The following is a 13,904-nucleotide window of genomic DNA, read 5'->3' on the forward strand; positions in this document are numbered from 1 at the left end:
CTTTGGTTATTATTATAGTGCAGTCATTCGTAAGATGACTGGGGATTTGCCAATAAACGGCTATCGCCTTTAAAGATAATTGCAGACCTGTGTTAAGGGAGTAATCATAGTCATCTAAGAGCCATCTCTCATCCATTATTCAGACCGATATGTGAAGTGAAAGGCGCCCTCAGGGAGATGCCCCTTTCGCTGCGAGACAAAGTGATAAGTTAAGACACACACTCACTTCGACCGTGACCTTGGAATAGTATATAGCCGATGATATACTCCCCGTTGCGGTTATGACGATACGCAGAATGTGTCTCTCATTTCAAAGTCTTCTACTGATGTAATCATATCTATATTTTCTCGTTCCTCCTCAAATTCCAATACCATGTGTCCGTTTGCATGATCATTACGAGTCAAACCTGGATGCTGCTAATGTGCCTTTAAGAAGTTTTTTTTTTTGTTCTGTTTTGTAGATACACATTTCTTCTTTTTTTTTCCAGGCATTTAGTTTGTTCCTAAAATCGTCAGGAGAAAATCGATAGATAATGCGCCTATGATGACGTAATAATGAGAGTATAAGTGTACGCGATATGTACAGCCATCGAACATCAACAGCTATGTGTATGAAGGAGGGCCTACACCCGCGTACACGCTGTTTATTGCAACAGTGACCTAACCTTCTTGAACGCTATTTCACACCTACGAGACCTTGGTGACGTCACAAATTGCTTTTGGCACTTCCACTATACTGTAGATGATGGTGTGGTTATGAGAAGGGGGAACGCTTATATTTCCCAAGGATGGATAAGCGATGTAAGAAATGAGATAGATTGAGATGCAAGATAGTTTTATTTAGTTTAGATAATTACCAATAAATGAAAAGTTTGATCGAAGAACAGATTTAGCACAAGTTTCGATCATTTGAAAAGGAAATTTATCATTTATTATAGAAGAAAACAAAATCTTTTCGATGAACCTCACTTGTTACATCACAAGTAGTTTCCTTAAGTTGTGATTAGAATTATATAACATATTTTCTTGAAAGCAAGATAATATTAAGTAGAGGGAGACAAATTGAAGAAAATTCACATCTCAAACATTTTCATGTCGTTTTCTGTTTTTAGCAGGCTCTATTGCAAATATCTCAAATTGACAGAAATGGAGTTAATTCGCTTTGCAATAAAACCCTTCGTATACTAGTCATGCTAGTAGTGTACCTGAAATCACGCTTACATGCAAGCATACATACACATTACACTTAGAGGGAGAAGCAAACTTATGTGATTTGCTGTATATACCCTCTTCTAATCTCCCCATATTTCTTTTGTTTAAATTCTGACATTAACTTTAAACACTGACAGAAATTGGCTCCGCTGAATTGCGTTTATATAACGACCTGAGAGAGAGAGAGTGTGTGTGTGTGTGTGTGTGTGTGCAATTATATGTTTGTCTGTGCGTGTGCTTTTCTATATGCATATGTATTTTTTTTCGGGTTGCTTTTTGCCTTGCTTCAAATACTTCTTCGTATACATCATATCCCTTGATTTACACTTTACTTGGATCTGTCTTTGTGTCTTTGTCTGCATGGATGTATGTTTGTGTGCTTGTGCTCGTGTGTGTGTGTGTATGTGTGTGTGTGTGTGTGTGTGAGTGTAACTATGCTTGTGAGGATCGCTATTCTCTTGTGTTACCCATGTCTCCTAATATGATAATTATTTAATATCACTTGTTGATCTTAATCTCCCCTCATTTCTTCAACCCTAAGAACATCAGAGCCCTCTGATAGCGTATAATTCCAGTTTTTCTCTAGATGTACATTTTCTATATCTGAGTTCTTTCTGTTGTTATGATATTTCTCTATAAAGTTCTTGGAATATTCTATACCGTATGAACGCAAGAGAAAAGTGAGCGAGATATCTTCACGGGCTCGGTATTTATCGCGCCGGGGCCAGACAGTCGACTTGGCGGTGAGAGCCAGCGATGGGGTAACTTATGTTTCAGTCGTCGACGTGCCAGGAATAGTGACGAAAAAGGGCGGCTGACGGGGACCGCTTTGAGATGTTTTTCCCCTGCACCACGTTCATTTTTGGCGGCATTGGATTATAATAGCGTCGCACTTTTGACATGTGTGATGGCTACAGGCGCCTCCAACGCCTTCTTCTTATCATAGATATTTGCTTTGTCCCGATAACGCCATAGCGATGATCAATTTCCTGACTGGCTTACATCATTCTTTATCAATGATTCTAGCAGTGGGTCTTACATAAAAAAAAAAAAAAAAAAAAAAAAAAAAAATATATATATATATATATATATATATATATATATCAGTGAAGTTCTATAAGCTCTTTAATAGACCTAACGTGCGTCTGATTCAATTAACCCATGAAAAGACTTTGTGTTTCTACATCATTGACTGGATAGTCAAATTGTCTTTGTAGATATATATATATATATATATATATATATATATATATATAATCTGTAAATAGGGGAACATAAAGGACTTCTGATCGCAGAATTCTCTCTACCTGATATTCGATAAGGCATATCGAAAAGCCGATAGTATCGCCAAAATGTAAAGGGTCAAAGGGTCAAAGGTCAAAACCTCGACGAAAGTTTCAAGCTATAATATTGGGGGTATAGGGAGAATTACAGTGTTAGTTTCTCTGAGTTGTCCTCTCCCTCTCTTGTTTGGCGAAAGCCAAGCATTGACGCGAATAATCCGGAGCGTGGGTGTTAAAAGGGATGATACAGTTTTGGGAGAGATGGGACTTCAGGTTTTCAACTTTTTTATGATGATTTTTTTATGAGATAATGAAAAACCTTTTTGAAACATTATGAAAGAGCATACAATTCTAAGAGGAATTCTAAGTTTATTTGATGAAATTTGGTTTTAAAGTGGCTGAGATATCTAAAATAAAGCGATCCTAATAAAAGGTGGGACCCACCTTTTATTAGGATCGCTTTGTTTGACTTTGTTTTTGGATATCTCACCCACTTCGAAACTGATTTTCATGAAGTAAATTTTGAACTCCTCTTACAATTATGTACTTTTTAACATTTCATAAAGTGATCTCTAAGTATCTCGCAAAAGATTTAAAGCTGAATCCTCATCTCAACCAGCACTATCTCATTTCTTTAATGGGGTGAGAGGTGTACGTGGGAGGTGACACCCGATGACTCATGGTTGCGATAAAGAGGGTGTCAACGTGATAATGTGAGAACGAAAAGGCCATATTCATACTTCAGATTTTTTGCGATCTTTATTGAAGATTTATTGATGATTAATGAGGCGTCCAACAAGTTTGGCGACATGCATAAAAAAAAGATTCTAGCACAAGTTCACCCCCACAAAGAATTGGTCATTGATGGTACAAATGCCACATGAAGATCTGATCCTTACTTAAATTATTCAGTGCAGGCTTACAATAATGAACTTTATTCTCTAAAAGAATGATTTGAACGCTTACTCCTGCAAAATGATATAATCATCTAGAAGTATATAAATGCCGTATTTTTGACAATTTATCTTTCGTAACATTCCATGTTAGTTTTAAACCATGTGGAACTATATATACTGCAGACTGGATAAGAAAAAAGAAGTATTCCAATTTAAGAAAATGATTATAAACATCATGAACCTTGGTCTCAAAAGAGAAATGACAAACTTGTTACTTCGATATACTTAAATAAAAGAAGAAACAGGCAAGCAAGATTTTTGCCAATACAATCTTTCCTACGTACATTCATGCATACGACTAGCTCTCATGTATTAAAGTATATCTGATATATCCAAATGTAAACCCCTTTTGATGGAGGAGGGGGGGGGGGTACTTATTGGCTGTTATTTAATCTGAACAGTTCATCAATTACTTTACCAGCATATATGCAAATGACATAAAGAGTTTGAATCCCAGACAGATTGATGCTATTTTCAAATCTTTTTAGTGAGATTATCATCAAAGTTTGATCATTTCCTGACTTTAACCTAGGACTGATTTATTTTTTCTCTGTTTTGTTATATTAAAAAATAAAATCTATGATACTTTCAATGATATTACAATCGTGACGTTACAGGAAATATTTTTGAAGATATCGAAATTGCTATATATATATATATATATATATATATATATATATATATATGTTTTTCTACTATTTACTTCTCTTTCAGCTTCAATCTCAGATACCTCAAACTGATCAAAATGAGTTTATAGATTTTTGCATGAAAACACTTCATCAGGCACATAGAAAAAGTTGCATCTCGACTGGATAAAACTCGTGGTAAGAAAAGCTGTCGCTTATTTTCTGCGATTAAAGCAGGTTTTATTCTCTACCCCTTCATAGTTTCCTGAATCTGAAAAGGTTCATAAAACATGATAATTATAGTATTTAATGGTGACAGAGGGCTTTGCCTGAAATAAATGGTCCATCTTTCATGCTTTGCTTCAGATGAGATTCCCAATCTCTCCGTATCATTAACTTTCAAGACTTCCCCGCGGCTATATACTTCCCCTGACACATTCTGTGTTCATCTGTCTTATTTTATATGCTTCTTTCTCTCTTACTTTATATATTTTTCTCTCTCTCTTTCTCTCTCTCTTACTTTATATGTTTCTCTCTCTCTCTTTCTCTCTCTCTCTTACTTTATATGCGTTCTCTCTCTCTCTCTCTCTATCTACCTCTCTGTTCTTTTCCTCGTTCTCTCTATCTTCCTATTAGCACTTCACTTCCCCTTCATTGCCTCTTTAATTTTGGATGACCAGAGATAAGAGGGTAAAAGAGGGTGTGGGAGGGGGGGGGGGGGGTGGTTGGAGGAAAAGATGAATTGGCTTCAACACATATTGCTATCCCCGACAGGTACAGTCATATCTGGGACTAAGCGGATGTGTTTGTTATTTGACGAACATATTGATGTAAATGTACATTCTTGAAATGCGGGAAAAAAGTAGAATTCTGGTTTTTACGGATATTTCCTCTACTTTTTAACTTATTCAAGTAAAATGTGATAAAATTACTGTATTGCAAATGCGGTTACGCATAGTACATGATATACATTATACTCCAAAAAAATTCAAAAATATTCAAACATAACAGTTATTTCAATTGACGCAATTACTTTAATTAAGTGATACAAAACATGGATGAAGGTTGAGGACTATTGATATCAGCCATCTATAGTTCATTTTTATGACGTGTACATAGGCACACATGCTTTGAACGAGATAACACAAAATATAATTCCTGTGTATTGTAAGATGTTACATAATTGAGTGGTTCACAATAATACAGAAATGCTTTTTAATGGACGTCTTTATTCTATTTTTCTCGAAACATAACTTTGTATTTTGCTGGTAAGCATGAATTATCTTCACTTGTTTAACTATCATTTATCCTTTGCACAGTTAAATGTATGCCTATGATGTGATTCCTGATTTATGCTGTGTTATGTTTTGCTGAAAAAAAATGAAAATAAATGAAATGAATTGACTGACTTCTATGTCAGTTGACATTGGTTTCTTTGATTTTGTTTCATATATCTGTTTGTAGTTTCATTAAGTCATTATTCGTACTCTTATGTATTTCTGAGGGTCCCATATTGTACAAGCTTTGCTTTTTAGTGGGACCCACATTTCCATTCCCATCCTTGTACTTTACCTTACCTTAAAAAAATGCAGTTATGTTGTTACTCATGATCACATGTATTTTGTTAATTTACGTTTTTGAAATTATTACAAATATGTTCTGTGAATGCATTGTATATACATTAATTTTCCCTGTGTATTTAATGGAAATGAAAATAAAGTTGAATTGAATAGTTGAATTGGAAAATAATTGAATTGAATTAAACTGCTGAAATTAAGCAGGAGTCGGATGGAAGACTCACCAATCGCCCTGACAAGCGAGGAAACTCTGGAGTTCCTGGTAGGTCTGTCCTTTTTCCACCACGTGACAGTGGGGCGTGGTGACCCGTTGCTTCGGCAGGTCAGTGTGGCGTTTGACGACTCATTGAAGAAGACCTTGTTCGGCTCCGCCGGCAGCCGGAAGGGGGCTTGATCGGGAAGAATCCTGCTGACCAGTGCTGGATCTGAACCGTAAGGAAATATATACACATAGCTATTTAGACAGATTTAGGCTAGATTTAGACTACAGTTAGACTAGACTAGAATACTGAAGAGATTAGACATAAATTCCAGACGTCTACACAACAACATGCTTTGCTTTGCCACTGTCGCACACACGTGTATGTTGATAATTCATATGAATTCACATGATTGTCAGTGCCAATCATTTAATAAACACGCGCACACACACACACACACACACACACACGCACACAATATCTGTTACAACACGACTCGACATTAATTTTTTCGTTCGGCGGCCCGTTCGGGCTACCCAAATCATCAAATTGCCCTTTTTTCTTTTTTTTTTAGTGGCCCGATAATGAAGTTAAGTGGCCTGATGAAAATAGAGAAAAGCATAAAAGATCAATCATTTGATAAAACATTGAATTGATAAAATCAAATCATGATAATTATGTGAAAATTCGAAGGTACAACAAAGAGTGTCAAATACCATGTACTGTGACTAAAAGGAAAAAAACATTAGGAAATGAAATCATTTGATAAAATATCAAAATGAATGTAAAGCTTGATAGTATTATGCGAAAATTTGCAGGTATGTTCACGGGCTTAGAATGGCGCAGACTGTAACTTAGTTCACTAAGTGTAATGCATTTATTACGGAACAAAGGCATAAAACATGATTTTCCACGACACCAAGCACATTTTCATAATTTTTGATATCTAAAATAGGGTATACCTATATCTATCATAGGGTAGATAAAGACATACATGACGTAGAGAATATGGAGGACAAGTACGGATGCAAGTTTTATTCTATATTATGCTATTCTATATCCATTTCTTTATGCATATCTACAGGCACATGTTAGGTACGTTCTATATTGACTAGAAGCAAAGGCACGTACGTTATACACAATATATTTATTTAGGTTGGCAAGAATTAGATATAATACAAGCTAGATACTGCATTACAACGAGCTTAAAAGTTGTACCAGCTTTCTCCATACATCATATTTGATGCCATGCTTTAATATAAGATCAAAAGAACTAACGAAGTGCGTCTCCCAACCCTTGAAGAACAATAGACGATAAAATTAATCGGTCTAGAGCATACTCCCTCGATTATAATTCTCTCGTTTTCTTCTACTTATATTCTTTTTAGTTTTATTTTGTACCAAGAGAGTTGCATAACACTGTAATGGATGCGCGAGGAGCTAAAAGCACGTAGAGCCAAAATGCATGACGCTCGTAAAGAGACAACAGGAGCGTATTGTCCTAGATACAGCACGTCGTGTTTTGTTGACGCTGGATAGGTACGGCAGGTGTAACCAACAGGGATGGATATTGACGGCGCCATATTAGGCTGCTTCTGCCTGTCAGTTCTTCTCATTCAACTCTAGGCTCTCGACAATTTCTGCTTCGTTTTCTTCTTGCTTTTTCTTTGTTGCTTACGTTTTTGTACAGAACACGTACGTCATATATTTGTATACATCATTATATACATATCTAAATTCTATTGGGTATATGTATACATACACAAACATAAACACACACACACATAATATATATATATATACTCACACACATACATAATATATGATATAATGATACCCGACATCACAAACAGCACAAAAAGACTGCATTTAATTGCTTGTAGTGAAGGGGAGAATTCTATAACTCATCTAAAGTCGAATGTTCATAACCAATCACACTTAACATGCTAAACTACAAGATGCAAATAAAAAGTACTTTCATGGTTTTCATGTACGTTTTCTTAAATGCCTCGTGGATGGAAAGTCGAGATAGGCAAACTTGTGACAGCATTTAATAATCTACAAAACCCTCAATAGACACTTATAACAACACTTTATGCTTCGAAATATCCAATTTAAAAAAAAAACAAACAAACTGGCAACTCTGTGAGAGGACATCGGGAGCGCCAAAGAGTTGTAGAGTTGACCTGATCAATCACATTCTAAGCCCTACAGGAAAATCGCCTCTTGCGCCTGTCTGTGTATGTGTATGTGTGTGTGTGTGTGTGTGTGTGTGTGTGTGTGTGTGTGTGCAGTTCCTATGCAGGGTCACATGTATATGCATACATATTATTATACATTATTATTACATATATCATTATACATATAGGCATATTATTAATAATGATAAGTACATTGAAGATGAAGCTGATGTGGCAGAAGTATTCAATGAATACTTTGTAAGCATAGGACCTAATCTTGCCAGCAGTATTCCGCATTCAAATACTGATTTTTATTACTTTCTAAAAGACCAGAATCAGCAGTCTCTTTTTTTTGAACCTGTCATTGAAGAAGAAATCAAAGATATCGTGCAAAACTTGAACACTAAGAAAAGCTCTGGATGTGATGGAATCACCAATTTTCTCCTTAAAAACATCATTAATGAAATAGTTATACCATTAACACACATTTTTAATCTATCGTTATCTACTGGCATAGTTCCACACAAAATGAAAATAGCTAAAGTAGTACCAATTTTTAAAAAAGGACAAAAAGAATCTGTGACAAATTATCGCCCTATATCTTTGTTAACTTCATTTTCAAAACTTCTTGAAAGGTTGGTATATACGCGCACACACAAATTTCTCGAAAAGTGTGAAGTTTTCTGTAACTCCCAGTTTGGTTTTAGGAAAAACCACAGTACGACCCATGCCTTACTCACTTTTATCCATAAAGTTGCTCATGCTATAGATGATGTCTCCCACACTATTGGAGTTTTTCTTGATTTTTCGAAGGCCTTCGACACAATTGACCACGATATTTTGATTTACAAGCTACGACATTATGGTATACGTGGGAAGGCTTTGGACTGGTTTCGAGATTATTTATCAAACAGAAAACAATTTGTGAGTATAAATGGCCGTGATTCTCAGTTAAATTTAATTTCATGTGGTGTTCCACAGGGCTCCTTACTAGGCCCACTATTGTTCATTTTGTATATTAACGATCTTCCTAGTTCCTCGCCAATTCTTTCCTTTATATGTTTTGCTGACGACTCCAATCTGTTTTTTTACACACAGAGATCCTTATACTCTTGTTAACACAGTGAATAAAGAACTTAAATCTGTGCAATCTTGGATATACGCCAACAAATTGTCACTTAATATTGATAAAACTCATTGTATGCTCTTTAGCAATAGTCTTAAAACCCTTCCTTTTCATATTAAGTTTAATGAAACTGAATTAAATCAAGTCAGTAGTATAAAATTTTTAGGGCTTTTTATTGATAGTGATTTATCTTGGAAATCCCACGTTAGTTATTTAAGTAATATTCTTTCTAAAAATACGGGTGTTCTTAATAAACTTTAGAGTGTTTTTCCAAGTCAAATTCTGCTTAATCTTTATTCTACTTTGATTACTCCGTACCTTAATTATGGTATTCTTGTGTGGGGGAATGCAACTAGAAATCTTCTTGATATACTGTTCCGTATTCAAAAACGTGCCATCAGAAATATCAACCATGTCGGATATTTGTCCCACACGAATGATTTATTTTTGAAAAATAAAATACTGAAAATATCAGATCTGTTCAGTTACAACGTCGGCATATTTATGTACAAATTTTCTGCCAACGAGTTACCGGGTGTTTTTACTAGCATGTTCAGAAAAAAACTATTTGATTCATAATTATCCTACCCGCCAAAGTGACGCATTTCACCTTCCACGTACTCGAACAATTTTCGCTAAAAAAACGATAATGTATACGGGCCCTAGATACTGGAATGACCTCTCCCCCGAAATAACAAGCTGCTCGTCCTTATATTCCTTTAAACGTAAATTAAAAGAGTTTTTATTGAGTGCATATTTTGCAGACACTGAACAGTCGTAATGTCTTATGTAATACTGTGGTATGTTATTGTCCAATCAAACATTTTGTCAACACGTTGCAGAATCCATTTAGGGTCTTGCCATCGGGCTCTCTGAATTCATCATTAGCAATTCCACATTCTACTTCGTTTCCCTCTCTTCCTCTTTCCCTCTAACCTTCTATGCAGAGCTTGACGGCAGGCACCAAATGGCTTAATAGTTGTACATGTTACTTTTTGTGTCTTACTGATCATATCCTGGTGAAAGTTTTAATGCAACAATAGTTCATAGTATATATACCAAAGTAGGCTGTATAATAATGATGGCTCGGTCACAGTAAGTTCATATTAATGTATAGTTTGTTTGTTTTTCTTCTTCTTCTTTTTCTTCTTCTTTTTTATTACATAAAATTTGGCAACCTTACATCATCATTCTGGTCTTATCTTCTATCCGTTCTCCGTTTCTTTTTCACAAACACTGATTACTCGGGGCTTACAGCCAAACAAGCTAGCTTTCATGTAGGTCCCGTCATACTTCTCTTTGATCAACCCCATTTCGATTTCGATTTTGACCAGTTATCATTACATGTAATTACTGTGTTATCACCATGTATATTGTTTGTTTTCTGCACATTGTTCACAAGGTAAAAGAACTTGTCTGGTTTCTGTTGTAATGTTCATAAATGAGAAGTATGAAAATAAATGAATCTAATTGAACTGAATTGAATATGAGATCTTTAAGTTTGCACTTCGTATTTCAATAAGTTATAATGCGTTTGAATGGAATAGAAAATAAAATGTGGGTTTAAAAGGACTCATGTAAAGGACTCTGTCATTTCGAGTGTGAAATAGACTTAATCTGTGAAAAATAATTATCGTGTGAGGGCCTTATGGAATATATTTAGGCAATTTTGCTCCCTCTCTCACTCTCTCACTCTCTCTCTCTCTCTCTCCCTCTCTATTTTCTGTACATGATACATACATATATGTGTATGATGTCAGTTTTATATGATATGTGTGTGTGTGTGTGTGTGTGTGTGTGCGTGCGTGTGTGTATGATAAGTGTAGGTCATATGCATTACATGTGTACTTACATATTCATGTCTCTTATAGTTTATCTTTGTCGATTATCATACGTATTTAACTACTAATAATACAGTTTTTGTGCTTTTGCGTAATTATCATTAAGCGTCAGTGGAACTCAACCACGATCAGCCGGGGCGTGCAATTAGCATTAGTCTACTATAACAACCTTCTCATACTAAGAGCCCATTCACTGAATGGTGAAAGACAACGGTCAGCCTTGGTGATATCAATATAATCAGAAGTCGGTTCCAGAACACTTGGCACGCAACGAACGTGAATTTGCCTTTGAAAGGTGGGTGGGTGGGTGGGTGGGTGGGGGGGGGGGGGGTACAGTATCATAGGGAAAGTACGTGCCTTTTGTTTGACATTCTTTTGCCTATATATGGATATACCAATTACAGCTACGATGGAGGCATCACACTAATAGCTCCTGCGATTTGGAAAAAAAAATAATAACGGAAGTTCATTTAGGTCAACTTTATTCATTTATCTTTTTTTCGTAGTGGTTTTTATCTTTAGAAATTGTCATGGGAATGCTTCTGTCTTTAACATTTTTCTATGATATCATAACGTTGGAAGGGAGCAGTTTTCTGTCTCGTTTGCCTGTTTACCATGGACATTTAATACAATTCAATGAATGAGAAAAGCCGACGAATTTGTAAAATAGAATTACGTCCATAACCTGATATATTTCATCATCATTAGTTTTCAGCTCTGGATTAAATACTATAATTACTATATATATTTTTTCTCTCGCATTACCTTTTAATTGGCATTACATTCAATACTGAGCATGGACTAGACCACTTCCCCGAAATTGTAATCATGAATATTATTTTTCAGGTGTGAATTTCACTCAGCACCTGAACCTTCACCCCTCTGAATAATATCTTTCTTTCAAATATAATTTTTGTTTGTTTACTCTGCAAAAGATGAATTTGACAGGTTTGACAGAATATTAGCAACAAATACAATGCTTTTCGCCTATGTAACTTGCCTTCTTTTGCTTCCGTTTTTTTCTTGCCATATATAGCAGCGATCAGACAGACAGCTACCTTTATGCAGATCTCACCAGGGCTGTCAGTATGAGGCTGACTAACTTATCTGAGATGGTTTCGCAAAGGTGATATTCACTGGGTATGGATTCTAGCATCAAATGGGGCATCCCTGACGAAAAGCAGTCCCCACGGAGGTGTTAAGGGTGAAGTTCATTAAAGGCCTGCCCCCGAACGAGGCAACTGAGACGGGGGCGACTTTGTGACGTCAGCTTAAACCCACACGCCGCATGTCGTTTGTTGCCAGCGTACATAAAGTATGCAACGAGGGTAAATTATGATTCGCAGGTTGTTTTTTTTTTCTCTCTCTCTCCCTCTATCTTTCTGCCGTCTTCTATATAGATAGTGTTTATGTGTAGTTGTTGTACATACTGTACATATGATAGATCATATGTTAAAGTAATAATACAGTATCGTGTTACATGCATTATTGTATTTCCTGAACCAACTAATGCGTAATCATGGGCTGATGCAAAATATTGCGTGTATTCACAATGTATATTGTCATGTGCACACTTATGTAATTAAATGCTTTCGAGTCTGTATTTTTTTTCCTCAGATATAGACGGTCACTTTTATACACTAAAATTATAAGATACAATAGTCATCAGCCAGTTGAGAGCAATTGGATTGTGGTGGGCCTCACAACATTCCGTTTGCCTTGGTAACTTGTGGTAGCACTTGCACTTCTCAAGGCATCAAATTAATGTTCGCCATATTCATCGTGAGCACCGATCTAAAATGTTTAAAATGTCTGTCAAACTGCACCCATCCCTCAACTCTCGATATAGGCCTACGCTCTGACTGGACGATTGTCATTAATAATTCATCCAGAAAATAAGGACATGATTGTTTTGTCTTCTGTCTGTCGCAATATTCCCTATACACTATGTTGCGTGTAGTAGAGACACGACTTCATCTAAGATAGATATGAAACTAGTGTTTTCTTGAAGGCGCCACACTTCACTAGAAGATTTATATTTGGGTCTATCAACACTTGCAAACCGCTCAGATATCTATTACGAAGTCAATGAATATACATTGGACCAAGCAGAAATATCACTTACAGATATCGCGCACACAATAAAACATGCGGCGGACAGCAGTATTACGCATGCAAACATTCACACCCAGTCCGCCCTAGCTTCACCTCACGAGTCCGTGACGGTTGGCGAAATCATGCGTAACGCGAGTCGGGTTATGAATATTATGCGAGCGCGCACTTACACGATACATTGAGCGTGAAGTTCAGCTCTGTTGGGCTTGGAGATGTGTTGATTGTGCACGTGTACATGTCCTCATCCGATCGCTGCACGCTGATTAGCCTCAGATCGAAGCTCGAGTTGAAGAAGTCTCCATCTTTAAAAATACGCCCGGATTGGTCCAACAGCTGGTCCCCCACTGAAAGAACCCTTCCTGAAAATATGCGGAAGCACATCAAACGCATTGTCAAAAATAAATACCAAACATTATCATTGATTGACAGAGTGTCTGATTTGGGCGCCATAACAAACAGTGACCTAGATTTGTATCAGGAATGGATATATGCTGTATTGCAATTATGTCAAATACGTTGATTACTGCAGTTTACATGCAGTTAATTCTTCCTTATGACTGTCATCTTCCAGTGACATTGTAAGATACCCAGAATCGCGAAAGTTATTTAACTCGTGATTACATCATCAATTTGAGATGAAACAGCTTCACAGGGGATTGTCATTTCCAAATCAAATTTCTGGTGTTCTCTTTTTTAACACGGATACTGATCGGAGATTCTCTTTATTATATCATCAAATCGATATAACACGAGGAAATCGGGATGGTACCTCTTGTGATCGCAAGCTC

General features: G+C 36.3%; 1 protein-coding gene across 1 annotated transcript in view; it reads right to left on the reverse strand.

Moving 5' to 3' along the window:
• Positions 1–13,904, reverse strand: part of LOC139714294 (MAM domain-containing glycosylphosphatidylinositol anchor protein 1-like) — a 61,124-nt gene that overhangs the window by 24,403 nt on the left and 22,817 nt on the right. Inside the window, exons 5-6 of the mRNA XM_071626010.1 lie at positions 13,287–13,475; positions 5,879–6,079 (exon numbers count right to left, since the gene is read on the reverse strand). Coding sequence (XP_071482111.1) covers positions 5,879–6,079; positions 13,287–13,475 — 390 coding nt within the window. The remainder of the gene's footprint in view (positions 1–5,878; positions 6,080–13,286; positions 13,476–13,904) is intronic.

This window comes from Diadema antillarum, unplaced genomic scaffold, assembly GCF_040938485.1.
Source record: "Diadema antillarum isolate AM-2024a unplaced genomic scaffold, OU_Dant_1.0 seq00002224_RagTag, whole genome shotgun sequence".
Lineage (NCBI taxonomy): Eukaryota > Metazoa > Echinodermata > Echinoidea > Diadematoida > Diadematidae > Diadema > Diadema antillarum.